Consider the following 25,657-nt stretch of genomic DNA (forward strand, 5'->3'; position numbering starts at 1 on the left):
TGAGAGATGCCCTCTCAAAAAAAAAAAATCCACCTGTAATGTGCAGGTGATGACCTGTTTGTCAAGATCAAATATGTAGCAGCTATTTGACAGCGATGTGAAATTGTAATGTTTGATAGCACTAAGTACTCAAGCACGATGAACCTCCATTAGCATGCATGTTGCAAGAGCTGGGTTTTTTACCTTGCTTGTTGGCCACTGATAAGATTTAAATGACTGTGGAGAGATTTTTGCTCCAGGGCAAAAAACTCAATAGAAATCCACTTATATAACTTGTGTGTGTGGTATTGAATGACACAAAGTAGTGGCGGAATGTAGTTATTCATATGTAAAGGTATTTCTTCCAGGGAGCTGCCTGAGTTTGATAAGGAAAAAAAATTAAAAGTAATGCTTTTATAGCATGTATCTAAGTCATCCAAGAATTACCTACACAGATCTATTCATTACACTGTTTTTCCATCCAGCAAGAAATATGTCCACAGGCAAAGTATCCTTATCTAATTTTGAAGTGATTGTTGCTTTGCTACTGAGATAGTTTCTGGAACCATTGATGTGATCCTTGGGAAAATGCAAGTTATATTAACTCTGCTGCTGCTTAGATAGGTGAATGCTAGCAGGAAGCAATGCAATATGATCAAAAGAACAATTTACATCTTGGCTTGAACAACTGTTCATAAATAGATTTTTATTTTAACTCTTCCACCTCTGCATTATGAACCCATTTTAGAGAATATATTAAGACTAACATAATCTACTTTAAAAATATTGGATGTACATATTTGAAGAAGATCACTTTTGCAGTTTTATGGACCTTAAGTTAAAATTGCAGGAGGTCCTCATTCTATAATAATCTATTTTCAGTTCCATTCCAATTGCTGTTATAGCTTAATGAAATAATTGGTTGGTTAGCATGGATCTGATCCCTCTTCAAATAAGCAAGAAAAGAATTATCACTTCACTGTTGTTTCAGTATATTTTTTTCAAGAAAAAAATGTTGTTTTTATTCATTTGTCGTGTGTGTGTGTGTGTGTGTGTGTGTGCAGTTTCTAACTTTTAAAGCAGGTAACCGTGAGTTTTAACTAGGTACCACTTGATGGTAAGAGAAGGATTCAATGTTCTAGTCGTTGCAAAATACTTCTTTTTCCCTTCTAGTGCCCCTTGTTTGTTGATGCCACTTCCTGGAAACAAAGCTTCAGCTTCAATGGATAAATATGCTGTGTTTAAAGGAATTACAGCTGACAAGTCCTCTGAAAATACTGTCCCATTTGGAGGTAAAAACAGTTTCTTAAATCCATAAACCTATGAATATAAATCATTGTTTTAGCAGTGGCCTTTTATAGTAAATGTATAGAATGCTTATTATACTACACATTAATAAGTATATCTGGTTAACCCAGTCTACCTTACTACCCTTGAGTTTTGATCTCAATTGAGTTTGTCTTTTCATCACAGAATCTGGTGATAAATATAGTGCTTTCAGAGAACTCGAACAGACAGCAGAGAGTAAATCTTTAGGTAAGTTTTTGATTCCTTAAATGGATAAATCATTTTAATTTTTAATAAAATATTTTTGATGGTTCTTTCAGTGACACTCTTAAAAGTTCCTTTATTTTATTGTGTGTGAGGTTTTTTTTGTTTGTTTTATGGCTGTAGAAATTGGAAATAAATGCAGTTCAGTTACTGGAAAATATTTTCTAAAGTTCAAAGCAAATCCCAAATCAATGCAGTTTCCTCTGAAGATAGTGAATTCTATTCATTGGCAGCCTTCAAGCCAAGTTAGACTCCTCTATCAAATGGAGGGCTGTGACTACTTTCTGTTACTTTAATATCAACAAGACTAGAACTGTTGGAAGTGAGCAATCTGGGGACTGTGCAGAAGGCAGCAACCAGTCTTCTACTCTATAGGATTTTCAAAATTGCTAGAATTCAATTAGATGAAGTGAGAGAGATTTATGTGTACATGTGGCTCCCATCTTTGATAGAAGGGCTTAAATAAAGTAGAGAGGAATATAGAATGATAATTTGAGAGCCATGTGTGTAAAGACTGAAACCTCTGTTGTGGTTAAATCCTATAAATCTGATGTATAGGGTTTAGATAATTCATAGATCAAATTATGTGTTTCAGAGCTGGACTGTGCATGCTATGAAATTAGTACAGTCTTCTGAGGGTTCCTTCCTGGGAACAGTACAGGCAGATCGTATTTCATTGTACCTTGCTTTGTTGTGTTTTGCGGATACACATATTTTACAAATTGAAGGTTTGTGGCAGCTTTGCATCAAGCAAGTATACCAACACCATTTTTCCACAGCATTTGCTCACTTTGTGTCTCTGTGTCACATTTTGGTAATTCTTGCTCTATTTCAAACTTTTTCATTATTACTATATTATGGTGATTTGTGATCAGTGATTACAGCTGTCCGAAAGCTCAGATGATGGTTAGCAGTTTTGAGCAATAAACTACCTTTTAATTAAGATAAGGTATATTGTTTTTTTAAGACATAATACTTTCGCACATTTAATAGACTACAGTATAGTGTAAAAATAACTTTTATATGCACTGGGAAACCAAAAAATTCTGACTCGTTTTACTGCAGTGCTGTGGAACTGAACTTACAGTGTCTTTAAGGTATGACTACACCATTCTTCCTTAGTGTACTGAATGTTCAGATTTGGAGCATTCTTCAACAACCATTTGTCCTCATCCTTCTGTTCAGGGAATGTAGATGAGAGAGGGAGATGGGGTGAGATTATAGGGATGGAAGGTATGTGTGACAGTTAAAGTAGAAAGTGTATTGCTTAAACTTCTTCCTGAATGCATCTCCTCGGGCAAGGGAAACAAAAGCAAAAATGAACACATAGGACTATATCAAACTAAAAAGTTTCTGTATGGCAAAGGACACCATCAACAGAACAAAAAGGCATCCCACAGTATGGGAAAATATATTTGTAAATGACATACCCGACATGGGGATAACATCCAAACTATGTAAAGAACTCACATGCCTCAACACCCAAAAAGCAAATAACCCGATTAACAAATGGGCAGTAGATATGAACAGACACTTCTCCAAAGAAGAAACTCAGATGGCCAACAGACACATGAAAAGATGCTCCACATCACTAATCATCAGGGAAATGCAAATTAAAACCACAATGAGGTATCACCTCACACCAGTAAGGATGGCCAGCATCAAAAAGACTAAGAACAACAAATGCTGGTGAGGATGTGGACAAAGGGGAACCCTCCCACACTGCTGGTGGGAATGTAAGCTAGTTTAACCATTGTGGAAAGCAGTATGGAGGTTCCTCAAAAAACTCAAAATAGAAATACCATTTGATCCCGGAATGCTACTCCTTGGAATTTACCCAAAGAATGCAACTTCTCAGACTCAAAAAGACAGATGCACCCCTATGTTTATCACAGCACTATTTACAATAGCCAAGAAATGGAAGCAACCTAAGTGTCCATCAGTAGATGAATGGATAAAGAAGAGGTGGTACATATACACAATAGAATACTATTCAGCCATAAGAAAGAAACAAAGCCTACCATTTGCAACAACATGGATGGAGCTGGAGGACATTATGCTCAGTGAAATAAGCCAGGCGGAGAAAGACAAGTGCCAAATGATTTCCCTCATTTGTGGAGTATAACAACAAAGCAAAACTGAAGCAACAAAATAGCAGCAGACTCACAGAATCCAAGAAGGGACTAGTGGTTACCAAAGGGGAGGGGTGTGGGAGGGTGGGTGGAGAGGGAGTGAGAAAGGCATTGAGGGGTATTATGTTTAGTACACATGGTGTGGTGGGTCATGGGGAAAACAGTGTAGCACAGAGAAGGCAAATAGTGAATCTATGGCATCTTACTACACTTATGGACAGTGACTGCATTGGGGTATGGGTGGGGACTTGATAATATGGGTAAATGTAGTAACCACATTGTTTTTTCATGTGAAACCTTCATAAGAATATATATCAATAACACCTTAATAAAAAAGAAAGTGTACTGCTTAAACATCTCTAAAAAGAGAAACCCACCTTGTCTGTAATGTTCAATCCCTTACAACTCTTAAGTTCTAGAAATGTTTCCTTGTGTTTCATTCAAGCCTTTAGGATGTAATAACTATTTCTTCCTTTGTGCCTGTATTAGGCACTAAGTTCAAAGATAAACCCTAGAGGAACTTTTGGCTTGTTAATTTGTCATTTACTTCTACCAATGCTTTCATCAACTCTTAGGCCATCAAAAGAGTGTGGTTTAAAATCAGGGTTTTTTGTGTAGTATAGTATTAATGATCATATGATATATACGTTGATGCCACCAAAATGAAAGCAACACCTTAGTCTGGCGCTTATAGGACTTTAATAACAGAAACCCAGATTGTTGCCATCTTTTTTTACTTGTTTTCATTCCTATCTTAACTTTAATGCCTTCCAAATATAGATGCCAAGTTTGTCTATTTTAGGAGAATGTATTTTACTCTCATTAAAAATACATTGGCCTGATTTTATCAAAGTATGTTAGTATCTTAGAATTTATGAAGAATCTTATAGTACTGTGTTTAGAGCTGTGGATTTCTTAGGTTACTAAGTGATAGTTTAATAATACTTGCTTTTTTCTACCCCTACAATTAAAACCATAAATTGAAGTAGACCAGGAATATATTCCTTATAGAGAAGTGACACTTCTTATTGAAGTTTTAGCAAAAACTGATCTCTTGAAATGTTTGTAGGATGCAAAAAGAGGGAAACTTTTGAGGATTCTGATGTTAACTGAAAAGCTACCCATAAGTAACATACTTCATGTATCTTCTGATATGCAAGCTTCCAATAACTACAACTAATTTAGTTGCCCAATTTTCTTTGTTTTTGAGCTTGTAAACCCACCTATTTTTATTTCTTTTTAATGCTTTCACCCAGCTTACATTTCTAATGGAAATGTTCACAATTATTCAGTAAGTTTAGTTTGCTGTGGTGACTTCTTTTTCAAAATAACAAGGCAAAACTTGTTAATTTCACAGAGATTTCAAAACAGCACATCAACAATTTAGGCTGTGCATTAGTTCATTTTTTAGAAATCCATAAAATAAATATCTTAAATAAGACAAAAAAAATATAGGCTGTGACAAAATTGGTTGCTTATTACCTTTTCATTTACAGAAATAATACAAATATTATCAATGACATATTTGCCTAAAATTTAGGACAATTTTCTTTTACGCTTTACATTTGCTTCTCCTGCCAATTTGTGAAATTGACTTTATTTTTACTAGTGCAGTGTCTTAAAAACATAAAATACAAGAATTCTGAATGTTGTTCCTCTCTAAAATTTTCCTAATATTAAATAGATTTGTCTGTATTGATGAAGTATGCTGGTGAATTGGTTAAGTATCTCAGGTTAGGAGGAAAAAATCAGTTTCCATTATCTTCCATGCTCTTTTCATATGATATATCAAAGCATATATCCTATTGTAAGCACAATATATTTAAAGTCTGTATTATTGTAGTGACAATTTTAAGAATTAAATTGTGGTTTTAAGTAATTTCTTTATAGTTCATCTACTTCTATATCTCATATTTAGGGGAAAATAGAATTTTTTAAATGGTTGAAGAAATTAAACATATTTTAACTTCAGAAATGGCACTTACATTTTTAAGTAATAAGCAATATGGGTATACCTATATTCATATTAGGTTTATCTCTGGTGTTCATTACCTAATATAACCTGGTGGGTCTTATGGAAAACCTTCAGACACCATTAGAAAATTGAGATCATCTGTACCTAACCTCATACCTAGGAGTGATAACATTACTCTGATAACAAAGAATAGAAACCCTATTTAGAATCATGGGTCTGGATTTTTATCAGTATCATAACTGAGTCAATTATTTATGAGAAATTAGTACCTATTTTCTCTAACTAAATAATAATTTTAAAAATTCTCCATAATTCCATCCTCAGAGAAGCATAATGTAAAGTTTAAATCATACCACTGAAAATTTTAATAATAGTTGGTATTTATTCAAATCCCTTTGAATTTTAATAAATAAGAATCAGTGCTCTGGAGAAGACAAGTAATGACTCTATAGCATCTTACTACGCTGATAGACAGTGACTGCAGTGGGGTGCAGGGTGAGGACTGGATAATATGGGTAAATGTTGAAACCACAGTGTTCATGTGAAACCTTGATAAGATATCAATGATACCTTAATTAAAATAATAATAATAAAGCTGCTGGGAAAAAGATAAAAAAAGAGTAAGTGCTCATTGGAACAGTGAAATGACTGATTTTGATCAAGAAAAGTCCAAGTACTTACAGATTTTTTCTGTGAGATTCAGCTTATTTGTTGGAGAGATGGTGGAAAGCTGCTTTAAAATGTGCCCTTAGCCAGAATGCCTTGCAAGTAGATAACCTTTTCAAAAATTTTCATCAGAGTTCTTTTTGAAAGGATACTTCATATTCTAGAGCAAGACCTCATCATATCTAACAACACGTTTAAAGTGACTAGCTGAGCAAAAGTGTTGTACATCCTAAATATCCAGTACAGGATTTTTCATAATGCTTCATTGGTACTGTTGTATTTTTTTCCTGATTGATCACCATGTAACACATTTTATCTTTAAAGGGCCACTGTTTTAAAATGCCTCTCTTCAGGAATCTCCAGCATCTATTTCTTATTCTATACAGTGCTTGGCTGGCTAGCCATAGTGAGAAAGAGTCTAGAGAGCAGTTCCTTTGAACAACTGAAGGATCTAGCACTAGCATTCATATCAGATTAAAATGAGCAAGTGAAAATGACACTGTTAGGTGCTCTCATTTTGATTCTTTCTCTCTGTGTCACCAGCCTTCCACGTGGAAACAAATGTGTAGGGTATTTGGTAGGGTTTAATTGTGGTTAAATATCAAGCCAGTGAGGGAGAATCTATTTAAAAAAGCATGCTAGTAATTGAATATGCTGTGCATCATGTGGTTTTCAGCTCAGCATTCTTATTTATTTGTGTTTTTGCTTTCAGGAGAAAACTTTGCCGAATTCAGGTCTGCAGGAACTGACGATGGTTTCACTGATTTTAAAACTGCTGATAGTGTATCACCACTAGAGCCACCAACAAAAGACAAAACTTTTCCAGCAGCCTTCCCCTCAGGAGCTGTGCAGCAGAAACAACAAGCGCAAGTGAAAAATCCCCTGAACTTAGCAGACTTAGATATGTTTTCCTCAGTAAGTTGCAGCAGTGAGAAACCACTGTCTTTTTCCACTACATTTACTGCATCAAAATCTGTTTCTGCACGACCACAGCCAACAGGATCTGCTGCAACTATGACAGCATTGGCATCCACTAAGCCTTCTAGTCTGGCTGATGATTTTGGAGAATTCAACCTTTTTGGAGACTATTCTGCTCCAGCATCTGTTGGGAAGCAGGATGACTTTGCAGATTTTATGGCTTTCAGTAACAGCTTTGTTTCATCTGAGCAAAAGGCAGATGTCAAATATGATACCCTTAAAGAAGAAGCAAGCCCTGTTCCTCTAACCAGCAGCTCGGGCAGCACAGTGAAGAGTGGACAGAACTCAGCTGCTGCATCTACCAAATACGATGTCTTCAAACAGCTTTCTCTGGAAGGATCAGGACTAGGTGTTGAAGAACTGAAAGAGAACACTGCTTCAGGGAAAAGTGATGATGAGTTTGCTGACTTCCACACCAATAAATTTTCATCCATGAACTCGGACAAATCCCTGGGAGAGAAAGCAGTGGCTTTCAGACACACCAAAGAAGATTCCGCCTCAGTGAAGTCCTTAGATCTCCCTTCCATTGGCGGCAGCAGTGCTGGCAAGGAGGACTCGGAAGATGCACTCTCTGTTCAGTTTGACATGAAACTGGCAGATGTGGGAGGAGATCTTAAGCATGTCATGTCTGATAGCTCTTTGGATTTACCAACAGTTAGTGGCCAGCATCCTCCTGCTGCAGGTGAGGAATTGGTGAGATTGCTCTGGTGATGGTAATGTAGGTTTCAAAGATGGTTCTGTGGGTGTTGATTTACAGAAGAGTAAAGCTGTGACTCCTAACCTTTATGAATTTCTAATAATTAAGCTCTTCATTGCCAGTCCCCTTAACATGGCGTTAATTTTGATTCTTGGCTATATGGATGCCATGAATACTGTGGGATTTAGATTGGATAGCTAAAATACTTTTATTTTTGAAATCTAACACCAGATTGGTGTTAGAGGCAGATAAAAGTCCACTGCTAAATGAATTCCACTTTGCCTGAAATTTTATAGACTTTTGCAGTGTTACTAATGTTGCTCCATTTCTGTGAATGAGGTCAGTGTTTCCTTCTCCTTCTTTCTTCTCTTGGGTATATTGGGCAGCTGCCAATGTAGTATTTGTTTGGTTCACAGAAACTAATTTTTGTTAGGTCAAAAAAGTAAAAATGCTTAGCCAGTTGTACTGCAGTTTGCCATGTCCCTACAAGAGAAGAAGAGGGAAAGCACTTGTGTATCTATGTCCTGTATGCCAGGGTCTAGCAAGGAGAAGGCATGACTTGTTAATGGGATTCAGATACGGTTTTCAGTGTTAACTCTGTTACTGGAAGTATTAAATTGTAACAAATCTGTAGGTAGTAGAATTGGGTAACTACTAACTTTCTCATAAAATGTTTGAAAACATAAGGGAGCCCTCTTTAAATTCTACGTGGACTTACATGTAGCAGTTTATTCTCTAGTCCAACTTCCTATCATAAAAACTAGATTCCCAAGTGTCCTAGTTTTTATTTTGTTTTGTTATTTGATAGATATATAGAAAGATAAACCTATTTTGTGGCCTTTAATAATGAAAAATATCTCAGTATTAGTGTATTATTCTATAAAACATTGGCATATATGAAGGATTTATTGTTGGAGAGGGTCACAGAAGACACTTGCAAGTTTACAGAGCCTGGCAGAAACTGTGAAGTATTACTCCTTTTGCATATATCAAATTGGTAAGTCAGAAAACAAAACTGCATCCATCCTTTGGCTATTGAAATGTTGGGGCTATCTTTAAACAGGGTGTGCAATCAGGAGCAAGCTCTCCGACACATGAGGTGTTTCCCACTGCTACTTGCTAAGGCATTTTCCAAGCGCAGTGGGCTGTCTGCAGAGCTCTTTGTATTCCTGTCTACTTATTTTGTACTTTTCCTCAGATGTTTTGCTGCTGTTTGTTTGATAGAGTGATTTTGTTCCTTTTTTGTATGAGCTGCTTGAACCACAGCAGCTGGATGCAAAGTGCTCCATTTTCTGGACAATATTTGGTTTTTATTTTAAAATCTCATAACATGTATACTAGCCTTCAGGACTCTGAAGTTATTACTTAGAAGCTATTTTTCTGAAAGTGAATCTATATTCTTTCACAGTGCCAAGCTAGATGTCTTTATTAGATAAGTCTCATCTGGGTTTGGGATGTCTTTTTTTTTTTCCATTTTATTTGGAGATGGGAGTTTGGCTTTTTGACTGAGCCTGTTCTGATGGACCTGTTAAAATAATCTTCTGTGCTCATGTTCTTTTATGTATGTTTGGAACATTCCCAGCTTGGAACCTGTACTATTCAAGCCAAATCTCTTCAGTTTGAGGATTTCTTAAAAGTAGATTGTTTCCTCCTTTTGACCTGTAAACTTCCTGTCAGAAAGGAGCAGTATCCCTTTAGAGCGGTTGTTAAAAGGGGTTGATGTCTGACCAATGAGCTATATTGTTGTTGAGCAAAACTACACACATGTATTTTAGAGGGTAACTGGCAGGGACTGCTTTGATGCAGTTTGGTTTTACTTTATCCTCATGTTCACCACAGTATCTCTTGCTCTCTTAGTTTGAGGGTCAAAGGTACTCCTTGTTGGAGAAGTTCTTAGTGAGCTGATGAAGAGCAAATAAAACCTGGTAGATTGCTATTTTTGGACCTGAAATCCTGTTTGGAAACCCTAACTTAACTCTGAAGGGGATACTGTCTCTTTTAACTCTTGCTGTAATTCTTTGTATGGAAGTTAGGCAATACTAAGAACTGCCTGATTTCCCTGCCTGGTATTATCACATTTAACTCTTTGAGCCCTTGCTGCATATAATTTCAGCTAGGCTGCATTTGCCCACCCTGCCCACACACACTCAATGTAATCTCTCTGCACTGAAGCATCTTGCTGTGAAGTCATTAAGATCATCTGGTTTTGTTGGCAGCAAGAGCTTACCCTCACTATGACATTATCAAAGGGTTAGCAAGACCTCTGTAGCTAGCTAGCTACCTACCTGTAAAGTAGCTCTTCTTTGACATCGAAAATCTTTGTATTTTAATCAACACCTTTTCTTTTTTTGGCTGCTTTTCTGATGTCCTTTTTTTTTTTTTTCAATTTAGACATTTTCTGTGTGAATGTGCCTTTTTGAACTTGCTTTGGTATATTCCTCTGCCAATACTGATCTGCATGCTTATTCTGATGACTTCTTTTCCAGCTCTTCTGTACCATTCTCTTTTGTGATCTGTAAGTCCTATGTTAATAAATAATTCTTTGGCATATTTTGAAAGTGTGAGGATGTGTGTAATTTGTCCTTTTCAGGGCTAGACCAAAATATACCTGGCCCTTATCAAGTTTAAAGCAATAGCATCTCCTGTGATGAGACGGTTTTCCCCTTTTGTTTGTTTTCTGTCTTCAAACACATTTCTCCTAAGAAAGTATTGGTACATTTTGCCTTTTCCCCTTAAAATTCCATTGATACACATTTTTAACATGACATTAGATTAAAATACAACTTTGTTTAAAAAGTAAGTGTAAACTGTACACTACTGCACATGATAGAAAATGTACTCCTTTCTTCTAGTAAGGAAACAGTAGTTTTATTGCTTAGTAACCATCACAGAGCCTGTCTCCACTAAGAGTTAACTAAATAGAGAGGGAAGGTGAGGGGGAAGATCTAAGACACTATCTAATAACTAGATATCTATAAATTCAATTTAAAATAAGTCATCAAGTGATACTGAGATGGACTTCTCAGCAGAGTAAATATAAACTGGATTTAAATTGATAATTTCTGTAATGGAAGGTGGTCAGTGTTAATACCAGGAGGTCTTAACCTGAATTTGATTTGAGTTTGGAATCGGGTACTCCATCCTCTAATTGTAGAGCACATTATCTTTCTAACTTCAGAATGTATTATGAAACCACACTCAGTCTTTTTTTTTTACTCATAGTCCATCAAGCAAGTTCTTAAAATGACTTTAGGGGATATCTCAGAGAAAGTAAGCTTTAAACCATTTTCATTTTTAAGAAAACATTTCTAGAAAGACCTACACATTTAGCAAAAAGAGTAGGTCAACTTTGGAAAATGTTTTTTCTACTGTAGAGTATAATAGCAAAAATCGTGGGAATATTATTTTCAGATCAGAAACACAAGACCAATCAAAACCTTGGCATAAAAAGTTGCTTCCATGGTTTAAATTTTTTTTCTTATATTTTGAGGCATTAGTTCTTTGTTCTTTTTAAAAATTTGCTGCAGAAAGGATGTTAAACCACTGAAGATAAAAATTTTGAATATGATTCCTGTGAGTATCTGAAATATCCATTTGAGAAAGAAAAATGTGCATATTGGGGTTTGGATTAACTTTAAGAAAGGCTAAATCTGCCATTCAGAAAAAAAGCATGTTTTCCAGAGCATAGTGCTTAAGAAAGTTAAGAAATACTTGGTTTCAAGAACCTTGTATAAACATATTACATTTCAATTATGACATGTGCTGCTAACTAATTTGGAAGAAAGAGATCTTGGTGAAGCCTCCATCTAGTGATAATACCAGCTGCCCTTTGTTTAGAATTTTCAGGTGCCATATATGAAACCAGTCCGGTTGCTTTGGCTAAGGAATTCCTTTGTCAGTGGAATTATCTAATACTAGATTTATCCATCTGGGACTGCTTTAACTCCTTTCTGCATTTAATCTGAGCAGGCTTCAGAAAATGACTGACTATAACTGTGTAAAACATAATCACATTCACAGATTGAGCAATTAATGTTTCCAGAGTAACATTACTTTTTTGGAGGAAGTTTTAGTAATATAATAATGTAAACTTCAAATAAAGACTTGAAGAACTCTATGCTGTAGCTTCAAACAAACAAACAAAAAATACTATGTTCTGTTTACCTCAATGCCAAGCAAAGTATGATAAGTGCTTGACTTCGTACATCAGTGCCTGAGAATTTATACAAATGTATTTATATTCTGCAGTCACTCTGTTGTTCACATTAAAATCCCTCCTAACTTTTAAAAGGAACAAGTGAACGTGAAGAGGATGCTGGTAATATCAAAGAAGTTGGGCCAAATCCTAAAATAACTCAAAGTGTCTGATTTTATTTTAAATGAGCTGCTTCTAGCTTTGTTTTTCCATCAGTTCTATGTTTTTGATAGGGCACTTTAAGAACACAATAGAGTCATGTTCACAGGAGGGTCTCCTGGAGGCTGACCTCTGTCGGTGACCAAAAGGCCCCAGTTGTACTTGGCATCTTCTGTGCTCATTTGGTGGTGTTTTGTTTTTTTTTCTTGTATGTGATTTTTAGTGATGACTACAAGCACTGTATATGTTGATGCCATTCCTTGGCCTTCCATCCCCCTCTGATTTTAAATATCCACAGGATTGCCACTTTTCTTTATTGAACATAAAGCACTGACAAAGAAACCTGTAGTGCGGATATCATTTAAACTGTAGTAAGATGAGTCTGTACAGGTGAGGAATGGGAGGTTTCTATGCAGATTAGAAAGCACTGGAAGGCAATTATACAACAGCATCTTACAGCCTGTCACACTTACACTGTGATCACTTTCATTCCTCCTGTCTTCAACAACACCCTGATGGTGTTCAAAACTTACTTACAGAGCACAGACCAGGTTTTATACTGAATAGACAGTGTGATATGACTGATCTTAGAGGGTAGAATAGGGCCAGGGTAGAGAATTTGAAATGTATACATATGTCATCATTTGCTTTGGTAAATGAAGTTTGGATTAAACCAATATTGAAATTAAAAGCTATTTCTTCCTTAGTCCAATGAACATTTTTTATTGCTATATAAAACACGAGTGAAGAGTGAAATTTGCACATGTATCTCCTTTTTTCTTTTTCTAACCCCCTTTTTAAAACTCTTAATCACCTGGCCATATGCTTATAGCTTAGAAGATGTCTGTGGGAATTGGTATGGCATTCTCTGTCCTGTAGTGGTAGCTCACTTTCTTTGTTTCAAGAAATACCTTATCTTCGTGTGCAACATCTGTTCAGAAGGGATTTGAATAGAGGTTATGGAAGAGACTGATAGGGTTACTTGCTAGGATAAGTGAGAAATCTATGCTTGATTTGAGATCCATGATAGAAAGCAGATTGTATAGTTTATTCCTTTGGTCTGTGTAATAGGGCATTCCTGGCTGCAAACAAGTAACGTGTATGAAAGCACACAATTTGGTGTGTTATCTGTGTGCAATTGCAGTTCAGCTCAGCACAGCCTCCACAGTTCTCCAACAGAATTGGAAATATAGTGGTGATTCTGTTTATTTTATTGCATCCCATCTCTGTTTTTTTTTTTTCCTTTTTCTCTTGCAGTGTTCGGAATTTGGCTATCAAGTTGAAAACCCATCTATAGTAACTTCAGTAATTAGAAAATAGAAATAGAATGTGGGTTATTCCATATTGTGTTTCCAGACAGGGCTTCCATCAATGTGTTATAAGTCTTACAGAATCTTTAATATTTTAAAGGCCATCATACAATAATATATACTGTTTGCTTAGAAAATGTATAACTGTTAACATGGGAAATGAGGAATTTTCTTGGTTTTAACCTACCCTAAACTGATTTACCACATTTTTTTCTTAGAAAATAGTTTACTAATATTCACCATGCCAGGAAATACTATTTTTATATTGTTCATAAATGCTAAGGTTTAGGAATACAATGTTCTCATTCCCTATGTAATACCAGTTTTAGTATTTCCTTATGTATTCAAGTGAAGTACACTTTAGTAAATTATTTTTTTATACTATAGTAGCCAAAATATAAGTAAAATTTAAAAGTCAACCTTGCGGCTTGATTTTAGCATCTCATATATTTACCCTTCTTTATTTTTTTAAGTATAAAATATTTCATCTTAAGTCTTTCATTTGGTCATTTCTGTGGGTTGCTCCAAAAGGCAAAATGTTACACTTGTAATTTTTAATAAAAATAAGATTTGTTGAAGATGTGGATAGTATAAAAATAATGAAAAGCTCTTCAGCTAAGGTAATCCCTTATTGCCTAAAGTGCCTTTTACCTGATTATATTCTAATCATTTCTGGTTTTTAGCAACAAACCTTTTTTTCTTGTTACGTAATTGCACAAAAGGGTCTTTTTATTACCATGGCAACTTGGTTGAACTCGAGCTTAACTTTCATTAAATTTATCTTTGGTCTCTAGGAAAATTGCTACCCTTTAGTAGATGAGATTCTGGGAGCCGTTCGTAAAAAGCTTCCCCAAAAGAGCTTTCTGGTAGGGTCTAATAATAAAAATATTTGTATTATGAAACAGTCTTTTGAGTGTACCCTTTGAAGACTAGTTGTGTTTAACTGCATCGGCCTGCTGATTGAATTTCACGTCATTTGAGGCAGGGCCCTTTCTGATCCCTTTAAATAATGGGGAAAACAAAACACTACCACCAGAGACTAAGGCATTTTGCCTCAAGTCTTGTTTCATTCATTCTAACCTATACATTTTTACCTGAATCTTTTTTTTCCTGTTTAATAAGCCAGATTTGAAAGGCACTATTTATACTATAGAATTTTAAAATACACTGGTTGTTCTGTGAAAAGGAACTGCTTTTCACTTGGTTGGCCTTTTTGTACATGGAGGGCTTTCCTTTCTTATTATTAATTTAGTACCCCTTCCCTAATAGGGTTTAAAGAAAGAGATTTGGGGTATACTAGAGCTATGGAAAGGTCAGGAGTGCATTAACTCTTGAAGAAAGAAAATAGACAAAATGACCCAGTGTTGGTTCACTTATTGACTTAATTAGGAAAATCTGGGTCACAAACTTTTGAACATTTTCCTTGTAAATCATGTTTGTGGTTGTCAGAGAGGAAGTCTTGCATGTCTTCTTGCCTCATTTGCAATGACAAAAATGAAACTAAACATATGTCAGCCAGACCAAGCAGACAAGCACTGCTGAAAAGCTGGCTTCTCCCCACCAGCAATATTCAGCCTAAGCTGGCTTTGATTTTTGCAAATGGGCAACTTCCCCTAGTAGGACTACTAAAATGATGAGTCGACTTTTCATTTTACTTTGAAATAATTTCATTTTAGGCCTTAAAACAGCAACTAAATGCCAAATTGAGGCTGATGGCAACTCTGTTGTACAAATATTGCTGCTATGTATTGCTCACTGGACATTGAGCCAGGCCCTTCATGCACAGTTAACTGTCACATCACAGCCTTTCCACATACATGGTCTTCTCATCTTACAGTTAGCAAACCGAGGTTAAGAAGTGTTAAATAACTTGCCTAGTGTCACACAAGTAGTAGGTGGCAGAGCTGGGAGTTGAACCCAGGTCTAAATCAAAAGTCTACATTCTTTATGCTTTTTTATGCTACCTCTTACATTATTATTTTTTTTTAATAGATAATTATTTTTTATTGAAGGGTAGTTGACACACAGTATTACATTACATTAGTTTCAGGTGTACAACATAGTGATTCAACATTTATATACATGACAATTCTAGGTACCAGCTATCACCATACCAAGCTGTTAAAATATCTTGACTATATTCCTTATGCTATATATTACATCCCGGTTACTTATTTATTTTACCATTGAAAGTGTGTACTTTTTTTTGTGTGTGTGTGAGGGCATCTCTCATATTTATTGATCAAATGGTTGTTAACAACAATAAAATTCTGTATAGGGGAGTCAATGCTCAATGCACAATCATTAATCCACCCCAAGCCTAATTTTTGTCAGTCTCCAATCTTCTGAGGCATAACAAACAAGTTCTTACATGGAGAACAAATCCATTCTACATAGTGAATAAGTTACATAGTGAACAGTACAAGGGCAGTCATCACAGAAACTTTCAGTTTTGCTCATGCATTATGAACTATAAACAGTCAGTTCAAATATGAATACTCATTTGATTTTTATACTTGATTTATATGTGGATACCACATTTCTCTCTTTATTATTGTTATTTTTAATAAAATGCTGAAGTGGTAGATAGATACAAGATAAAGGTAGAAAACATAGTTTAGTGTTGTATACCTCTTACATTATTTAACCATCTATTAAAAATACTTTGTAAAATAAGTCTTCTGCCCCAGTATTTTCTTCTTCTTTCCTTTCCTTTTTTTTTTTTTTTTTTTTTTAATGAGGGGCTGACATATAGTTGAAGGAGAACAGGAGCCCAGTAGGACCTACATTCTATTTTTTAGGCACTAAAGTAGATTAGATTGATTTTCCTTTCTTCATATTCCATCACAGCAATATGATGTCCATATTGACCAAAATAACAACTAGGTAAGTAACTACTTATTAAAATCTCGTATTTAGTCTTGCCTAAGACAGAAACTCCCAAGAGGTGATTTAAAATTAAGTAACATTATTTTCACCTTAGTTTTGAGAAACTGTCAGTTTCCAATTAGTTTGTGATGCACATTTCATATGACCATGTTTTAAAGGAACATTTTCCAACAAAGTCAAGATAAAAGAGATATGTTTTAGTCAGGGAATATTTTTTTGTGTAAGTTCATTTTAAAGTTTATAAGTGGACAAAGTTTATAAAGTGGATTTATTAAATAACCCTAATCATATCAAATAGTATATATATTGGTAGATGATCTTTCTTTTTTAGTAATTTTTATATACAAAGAAAATCTTTGTAACTAAATATAAATGCCAATTCAAGGCTAATGTGGGTTTTTAAAGATCAGATTTTGCAACCCAACTCCTTTAATTTTAGCACAAGCTCTAAATTTAGTGAACTCCAGCATAGCATAAAACTAATCAAACATGCTAGACATTTTGCTTCTGCAGGGTTTAGGGCATTTTGCCTAAAATCGTGAGCTTGCCTCTAATTGTGGGGTCTTATTTCCCTTTCAGATATAGAGGACTTAAAATATGCTACTTTTGGAACCTGCAGTAGCAATTTTGCAGTGAGCACACTTAAGAGCTATGACTGGTCAGACAGGGATGATGCGTCTCAGGGCAGAAAACTCTCTCCATTTGTCCTCCCAGCAGGAAGCGGGTCCTCAGCTGCCTTAGTTCTTCAGAAGAAAGAGACTGCCTTTGGCAGTTCTGAAAGCATCACGATGACATCTCTCTCCAAGGTAACCACTTTGTCAGGCGAAGATGCTCTTCCAGAAACTACTTTCCCAGCTTTTGCCAATTTTAAAGATGTGTTGCCTCAGCCCAGTGAGCAAAAAGAATATGAAAGTGGGGACTATAAAGATTTCACAAGACAGGCCCTGCCTACAGCTGAACAGAGGCAGGAGGCCACTTGCCCAAGCCCAGCTTCCAGCAGTGCTTCTCATGACACTCCCAAGGAATGTGCAGATGACTTTGGAGAGTTTCAGAGTGAAAAGCCAAAAATCAGCAAATTTGACTTTTTAGTGGCCAATTCACAAAGCAAAATGAAATCCAGTGAGGAAATGATCAAAAGTGAGCTGGCGACCTTTGACCTTTCTGTTCAAGGTGAGTAGCTTTCAACATAGACTTTTACTTTCCTACTTTCTTCCACTGAAGTGTTCGATGTTCTTTCTTAAGAGTATAAATTTGGTCCCTGATTTAGCAGGAAATAGACTTCCTAGCCTCTGAAATCAGGGCCTTTTACAGATAACAGTAAAAGAGGTTTCTCTGAGCCTGAACTGAAGTCAAGTCAGCAACCTCAGATAATGCTTTTGGTGCTAAAAACAAACATAGCACAGTCTGTTGTTCATTAGCGTGTTAGCTTAGAGGTGTGCTTTTGAAAGAGCTAAAGAAATATATTTGATCTACTTCTGGGCAAGTTAGCTCTGCTCCTGTTTCCTAATTGTGGGCTGTAACTTTTTTTATTTTTTTTATTTTTTGCTATCATTAATATACAATTACCTGAGCAACATTGTTGTTACTAGACTACTCCCATTATCAAGTCCCCACCACATACTCCATTACAGTCACTATCCATCAGTGTAGTAAGATGCTATAGAATCACTACATGTCTTCTCTGTGCTATACTGCCCGTGCCCCCCAACCCCGCTACATTATGTGTGCTAATTGTAATGCCCCTTATTCCCCTTCTCCCTTCCTTCCCACCCACCCCACCCCACACCCCCAGCCCCTTTCCCTTATGGCAACTGTTAGTCCATTCTTGGGTTCTGTGAGTCTGCTGCTGTTTTGTTCCTTCAGTTTTTGCTTTGTTCTTATGTTCCACAGATGAGTGAAATCATTTGATACTTGTCTTTCTCTGCCTGGCTTATTTCACTGAACATAATACCCTCCAGCTCCATCCATGTTGTTGCCAATGGTAGGATTTGTTTTCTTCTTATGGCTGAATAATATTCCATTGTGTATATGTACCACATCTTCTTTATCCATTCATCTACTGATGGACACTTAGGTTGCTTCCATTTCTTGGCTATTGTAAATAGTGCTGCGATAAACATAGGGGTGCATGTGTCTTTTCGAAACTGGGTTCCTGCATTCTTAGGGTAAATTCCTAGGAGTGGAATTCCTGGGTCAAATGGTATTTCTATTTTGAGTTTTTTGAGGAACCTCCATACTGCTTTCCACAATGATTGAACTAGCTTACATTCCTACCAGCAGTGTAGGAGGGTTCCCCTTTCTCTGCATCCTCGCCAGCATTTGTTGTTCCTATTCTTTTCTATGTTGGCCATCCTAACTCCTGTGAGGAGATATCTCACTGTGGCTTTAACTTGCATTTCCCTGATAATTAGCTATGTGGAGCATCTTTTCATGTGCCTGTTGACCATCTGAATTTCTTCTTTGGAGAATTATCTGTTCATATCCTCCGCCCATTTTTTAATAGGGTTATTTGCTTTTTGGGTGTTGAGGCATATGAGTTCTTTATATATTTTGGATGTTAACCCCTTGTCAGATATGTCATTTACAAATACATTCTCCCATACTGTAGGATGCCTTTTTGTTCTGCTGATAGTGTCCTTTGCTGTACAGAAGCTTTTTAGCATGATATAGTCCCATTTGTTCATTTTTTATTTTGTTTCCCTTGCCCAAGGAAATGTGCTCAGGAAAAAGTTGCTCATGTTTATATTCAAGAGATTTCTGCCTATGTTTTCTTCTAAGAGTTTTATGGTTTCATGACTTACTTTCATGTCTTTGATCCATTTTGAGTTTACTTTTGTGTATGGGGTTAGACAATAATCCAGTTTCATTCTCTTGCATATAGCTGTCCAGGTGGGCTGTAACTTTAAACCCAGAGGCCATAACATTTTAGCTGTAGATCTGGATCCAGTCTGTCAACCTGTTTTGATTGACCCACTCAGAAAGTTTTTTAATGTATGAAACAATTGCCAGTGTATAAAAATCATGAGACTTCGCAATCTGGATGTCTAGCTTTTCTTGAAAACTCATGATTCCTGGCACTATGAAGCCCACAATCCCCACTCTTGGCAGTCAGCTGGGCCTAAGCAGCAGTGCCCCCAGTGGATGAGGTATGCCCTCTGCAGTGTCAGTCCCCACCACTTCCTATGTCCCGCTGAGCCACTTCAGTCCTTGGCTGTAGGTGCCTGCTCTCTGAAGGCCTTTGAGTTTGCCCCATCTGCTGTAAGCCCATCCTGACAGAAGGGGTCATTGATTTCTGTTAGATTAAGAGAGTAAGTAGGAGCTCAGTGCAAGACCATAACTAATGACCAAAAAAGCGACACAATTTTTATGTTTCTAATAACTGATACTTAGAAAGACATTTTTGTCCTCCAGACTTCAGTGACTACACGTAGAGTTATGAAAGAATAGTGATAGATCAGAGAAGAGTAAAAAGAAAAGAAAAAATTAAAGGCAGGGAACCAAGCAAAAGAGAACAGTTAGAAGGATCAACAAGTAGCTTGGCAGACAGGTGAACACTGATAGTGGTTCTGCATGTCTGATGACACAAACATCTGAGGAAGAGGTCATGTTAGTAAGGAAGAGCATCTGCTTGAACCAAGCTGAGTAATCAAATCTCTGTGCCACTCTCTTCTCCCAGGATCACACAAGAGAAGTTTGAGCCTTGGTGATAAAGAAATAAGCCGTTCTTCTCCTTCAGCTTTGGAGCAGCCTTTCAGAGACCGTTCCAACACTCTGAGTGAGAAGCCTGCTCTGCCTGTCATCCGTGACAAATACAAAGATCTGACAGGAGAGGTCGAGGTGAGCAGGTAGTTTTCCTCAGGGGAGAGGAGGCAGTTAAAAGACCAGCTGAATTCTGAGGGCCTCAAGAAAAAATGCTTTCAGCTTTCATACAGGGGAATGAGGGCCAGAAAATCACAAGGCACCAGATGTTAAATATGTAATTAAAGTGAGAGAAGGGTGACATTGGCCCTGGATCAAAAACCTTCCCAGATGTGGCATCCACTGAAAGTAGTTAGTGACTCTAAAACTGAAATTATTCATGGGACTTGACAAGGAGGGAAACAGCTGGGGGAATTCTTACCACTTAGGTTAGTCTTCATCATCTTCATGAATGTTAAAACATCACAATAGAGGAGAGAGGGAAAATGTTCAGATCTTCTGTTTATGTTTGCACATCTTAGTCCCATACTGTGTTCCTCCTCCAGCTAACATGCTTAACTCTCTGTCCTATCATGCACGCACACACACAGCGTAACTGTGGAGTAGAAAACCAGTGGTTTGATAATTGACTTTTGTACCAGCCACCTATGTGCTGAGTGCCTTTGAAGATGTTTACCCTATTATTGGAACAAATGAGAAGACATTTACAGAGGAAAGCCTCTACACAGATTCACAAGTCATGTGCACGGAAGCTATATTTATTAGGTATTTTAAATAGTCTTTAGTGGGTTCAAAAGATAAAGTTTGCCTGAACTGAAACAACTGTGCTTTGTTTTAATAAAAAAGGAAAGTCTTCCAGTGATCTTTGAATTGACAGAAGTAGTCAATAGTGAATTCCAGGCATGCCCATTGAACTTAGTTCTTTGCATAAAATTCACAGGAGAATGAGAGATACGCATATGAATGGCAGAGGTGCCTGGGGAGTGCCCTAGATGTGAGTATGTCACTTTTGTGCTGTCCACACATATGTTAAGTGTTGTCTTGTGCCATTTTGCCTTCTCTGGGGTTCATTTGAATGGACGGAAGAAAACTTGAGGAAAGCCCTTCATTGGTGGTCTTGTATCAAGTGAAGCTTTATGGAAAGTAATGCATCTGAAGTGAAGCTTCTTGAACATTTGTGGTAGCAAATACTGCTCATTTGTCAATTATGCCTCATCTGTCACTATGTTTAAGAAGTAACAAAATGATATTGTTAACTCTGCCTAAAGTCAAATCATGTTTAAGCTAAAGAACCTCTGTCTGCTTTTCCAAAGACATGGAGGATTGTTTCTTCAAAGTTAAAATTAAATTCTCAGATTTGTTTCCACATAGTCATATACATGTATCAGTCAGTCATGTTTTTTCACACCTCCTGGCTTTTCCTTTGGGTTTTCTACTTACAGTAAATTGCTTTGCAATGACTTTTCTTTATTATACAAGGTGATGTAATTTCATTTTTTGTAGGTCATTAAGAAGGCAAATGATACTTTAAATGGAATCAGTAGTAGTTCCGTGTGCACAGAGGTAATTCAGTCAGCTAAAGGCATGGAATATTTATTAGGTATGTTCTTTTATATTTTAATTATTCAAAATCATGACACTGCAATATTTTCAGTTTTCTCTATATTCATTATTTTAATCTAGATTTTTCAAGCTACATATGACTTCACCTAAGTCGCATTTATAGATGAGAGGCTTAAGTCTGAGACAATAACAACTACTTGTTAAAGATATCTAATGGCTGTTTTCCAGTCTTTGTTATACACATAATAGCAATAATGTAAAACTATGTCTGTTACTAGTTTATCAAAGAGTCTGAACTAGGTGAAGCCTTAAAATGAAATCATCTGGTCTCCAGTCAATACTTTACCATGCTCTGTTGATTTATCCTCTCTACTCCCTAATGACATCATAGATTCCTTAACTTCCTGGCCACTGGATGCTAATCTTTTTCAGAACTTTACTCAAATGTCATCTTCTAAGTGAGGTCTTCCATGGCTTCCCTTCCTCAAAATTGTAGCCTCTCTCCTCACACCTGCATTTCCCATTCCTTTTCCTGCTTAATTTTCTCCCTTGCCCCATGACCTTTAATATTATATATATTTTACTTACTGTTCATGTATATTATCTGTCCGCCTACACTAGAATGTACCTCCAAGGCTGGGGAGAGATTTGGTTTGTTTCATTCACTGCTTTGTCTCTGACATTTAGACCAGTGCCTGGCACATAGTAATCACCCAACAGTATTTGCCAAAAGAGTAGATAATGAAAGGATATGGTGTCTCCTTTACTCCTGCCACCTCACTCTGGTTCTCCTTCCTGCTTAGTCAGGCATAATTTTACTGCCTACACAGATGTTTACCAGGTAATGGGCTGCCTGCCTCTCTCTCCATCTAGAAGGTTTCCTGATATATACAAAAGATGATCTCAGAAGCCCCTGAGACCTGCCCTTCTGGGGAAGGAAGAAGCAAAACCATAGTGCCATACAGGGGCCCTGGAATTCTCCAGTTCTCTCTCACAGAGGCTGGGGTAAAGGTCGGGGACATGTGTGGTGGCTCTCCTTAGAATGTGAAGATACTTGGCTTCTTGCTTGATGATAGCTATCCTTGCTTGAGGAGTTCAGACACAATTCAGAGGCCACAGGAAAACAACTATCCTATGTTCTGCTAAGTGTATGAAAGGTACATGAGGCCAGTTTGTAAATCCTTGGACATTCAGAGGAGTGGGATGTTTAATTATTTTGTGATGATACTGATACTCAGATTCTTTTAAGCTTTTAAAAATATTCCTATATTCAGACAATTTAATGGGATTTCCTAAACTCAAACAGACGGACTCATAAAGAAACCATAAAAAAAAAAAAAAAGCTAATACTCACCTAGTGCCTACTTTCTTTCTATTTTTTTTAAATTAAGGTATCATTGATATACAACCTTATGAAGGCTTCACATGAACAACATTGTGCTTTCAACATTCACCCATATTATCAAGTTACCCCACCCCACCCCATTGCAGTTAGTGCATACTTTCTTTAGGCACTGTTTTAAACTTTTTACAGCATTGACTCATTTAATTCTCTTCAAGGAGAAGGTACTATTATTAGTCCAGTTTTATAGATGAGGAAACTGAGGCACAGGTTATGTGACTTACAAAGCTAATAAGAGGCAGAGCTGAGGTTTGAACCCACATAGCATGGCTGTAGAGTCTGTGCTCTTACCAGTAAGTTACACTGTAGTGTTGATTGGTGCATTGGCCCCATGGAATAGGAACTTCACCTCTGTCCAGATATAGAGCTTATTTCCAATTAAGGTAATCAGCAAGCAATGCTGTTGCCTTGACTCACTCATCTCTTTCCCTACACTTCCAGCAGCTAACTCTTGCCTCTCTCACCCTGTCAGGTGTTGTTGAGGTGTACAGAGTAACCAAACGTGTGGAGCTGGGGATAAAGGCCACTGCGGTGTGCAGTGAGAAACTCCAGCAGTTGCTAAAGGACATTGATAAAGTATGGAATAACCTCATCGGGTTCATGTCACTTGCCACGCTCACGGTAAGCCCACTGGACAACTGAGCAGTTGCTTTCCTTTCCAGAGACCTGAGCTGTGAAGCAGAATGTGTGTTCCTGTAATGGCCCTTACTGGAGGATGAGGGTGCCTCTTGTCTCTTGTTATGTTAAAGGAAGGAGATAGTTGCACAATTACTGAATAGTACCAGCCCAGGCCTGTTGTACCTAAATAAAATAAGAGTATAGGCAGATATTCACTCTTTCTACATCCTTCTTAATTCACATGCATATATATATATGTGTGTGTGTGTGTGTTTTGCAAAGCACTAGTTTGAGTTCCTCCCTTTGCACTTCCGATTCCCCATATGTGACCTTTTTAAAAGGTGTGTGATACATCTTGTTGCTATCCTGTGGTTTGTTTAGCCTTTTCACTATTTTAGGTTGTTAGGTTATTTTCATATTTTCCTGTTATGAATAGTTCTCTTAATTTCTTAAAACAAATGATAATTTCCCCTTTTGGGGATATAGTTCCTCTAAGTGGACGTAAGAGGTCAGAATGTGTGTTTGCCCATGTACATGTAGGCACACATTTGTAGCTGTTACATTTATTATACGGCTTTCCAGAGAGCCTTGGCGAGCTGACAGTGCTACCAGCAATATGTAAGTATACTTTTCTTTGCATTGTGTTCTAGCTTTCTTTGTCAGTTTCTTAACAAGTGTGTAGTGATTTCCTAAAGGTGTATTAACATTTCTTTTATTTCATAGAGGATATGCAGTATTCCAAATAATAATTTACTATTTCTATTTCCTTTACATGTAAATTGATTATCGATCTCTTTTGACTGTTTGACCATTTCTGCAATGAAATATAGTTATTGATCCTCTGTATTTCATATTTGTAATAGATTTATACATTCACACATATACATGCTAGTAAGCTTATATCAGTTATTTTCTTCCTCTTCTATTTCTTCCCTTTTTTTACATCTCACTGGGTAAAACTATTTTTATATGTATTCATACCTATTCAGTTTGTCTCTGGTAATATCATTTATTTTGCAATAGTCAGAAATTTATCTTCCTTCCACAACTGCAATAAATATGCTATTCCATTTCCTTTCTTCCTTTTTTCCCTTACCTATAACTCTGTAACCCATCTATATGGGATTGCAGCTGTGTGGTAGGAAGCAATTCTTACTCCACTATACTGATGGCCAGGTGGGGACACAGCTATCACCCCAACATGTCTTAAAGAGCAAATCTTCTCCCTATTGGTATGTTGCTTCTGATTTGTAATACTAAATTCTTAAAGAGTTTAAATAATTTCCAAAATCTCTGTTTGGGGGAGAATATATTCATAAATGACATATCCGATAAAGGGTGACATCCAAAATATATAAAGAACTCACGTACCTCAACAAACAAAAAGCAAATAAGCCAATTAAAAAATGGGCAGAGGATCTGAACAGACACTTCTCCAAAGAAGAAATTCAAATGACCAACAGGCACATGAAAAGATGCTCCACATAGCTAATCATCAAGAGAAATGCAAATTAAAACCACAGTGAGATATCACCTCACACCAGTAAGGATGGCCACCATCCAATAGACAGACAACAACAAATGTTGGCGAGGATGTGGAGAAAAGGGAACCCTCCAACACTGCTGGTGGGAATGTAAGCCAGTTCAACCATTGTGGAAAGCAGTATGGAGGTTCCTCAAAAAACTCAAAATAGAAATACTATTTGACCCAGGAATTCCACTCATAGGAATTTACCCTAAGAATGCAGCAGCCCAGTTTGAAAAAGACATGCACCCCTATGTTTATCACAGCACTATTTACAATAGCCAAGAAATGGAAGCAACCTAAGTGTCCATCAGTAGAT

The 25,657-nt window shown here is 36.8% G+C and overlaps 1 protein-coding gene across 19 annotated transcripts in view; it reads left to right on the plus strand.

The window, feature by feature from the left end:
- SYNRG (synergin gamma) overlaps positions 1 to 25,657 on the plus strand; it is a 114,364-nt gene that overhangs the window by 67,737 nt on the left and 20,970 nt on the right. For 13 of the 19 annotated variants that reach the window (XM_036911042.2, XM_057501246.1, XM_036911037.2 and 10 more), the window contains 8 exons: positions 1,153 to 1,271; positions 1,453 to 1,515; positions 7,016 to 7,963; positions 17,111 to 17,701; positions 20,208 to 20,368; positions 21,171 to 21,224; positions 21,734 to 21,830; positions 23,668 to 23,816. In XM_036911042.2, coding sequence (XP_036766937.2) covers positions 1,153 to 1,271; positions 1,453 to 1,515; positions 7,016 to 7,963; positions 17,111 to 17,701; positions 20,208 to 20,368; positions 21,171 to 21,224; positions 21,734 to 21,830; positions 23,668 to 23,816 — 2,182 coding nt within the window. Of the gene's footprint in view, positions 1 to 1,152; positions 1,272 to 1,452; positions 1,516 to 7,015; positions 7,964 to 17,110; positions 17,702 to 20,207; positions 20,369 to 20,452; positions 20,659 to 21,170; positions 21,225 to 21,733; positions 21,831 to 22,623; positions 23,817 to 25,657 lie in introns of those variants that run through there. The other 6 variants (XM_036911040.2, XM_036911051.2, XM_036911048.2 and 3 more) reach the window with 4 other exon arrangements.

This window comes from Manis pentadactyla, chromosome 4 (assembly GCF_030020395.1).
Source record: "Manis pentadactyla isolate mManPen7 chromosome 4, mManPen7.hap1, whole genome shotgun sequence".
Taxonomy (NCBI): domain Eukaryota; kingdom Metazoa; phylum Chordata; class Mammalia; order Pholidota; family Manidae; genus Manis; species Manis pentadactyla.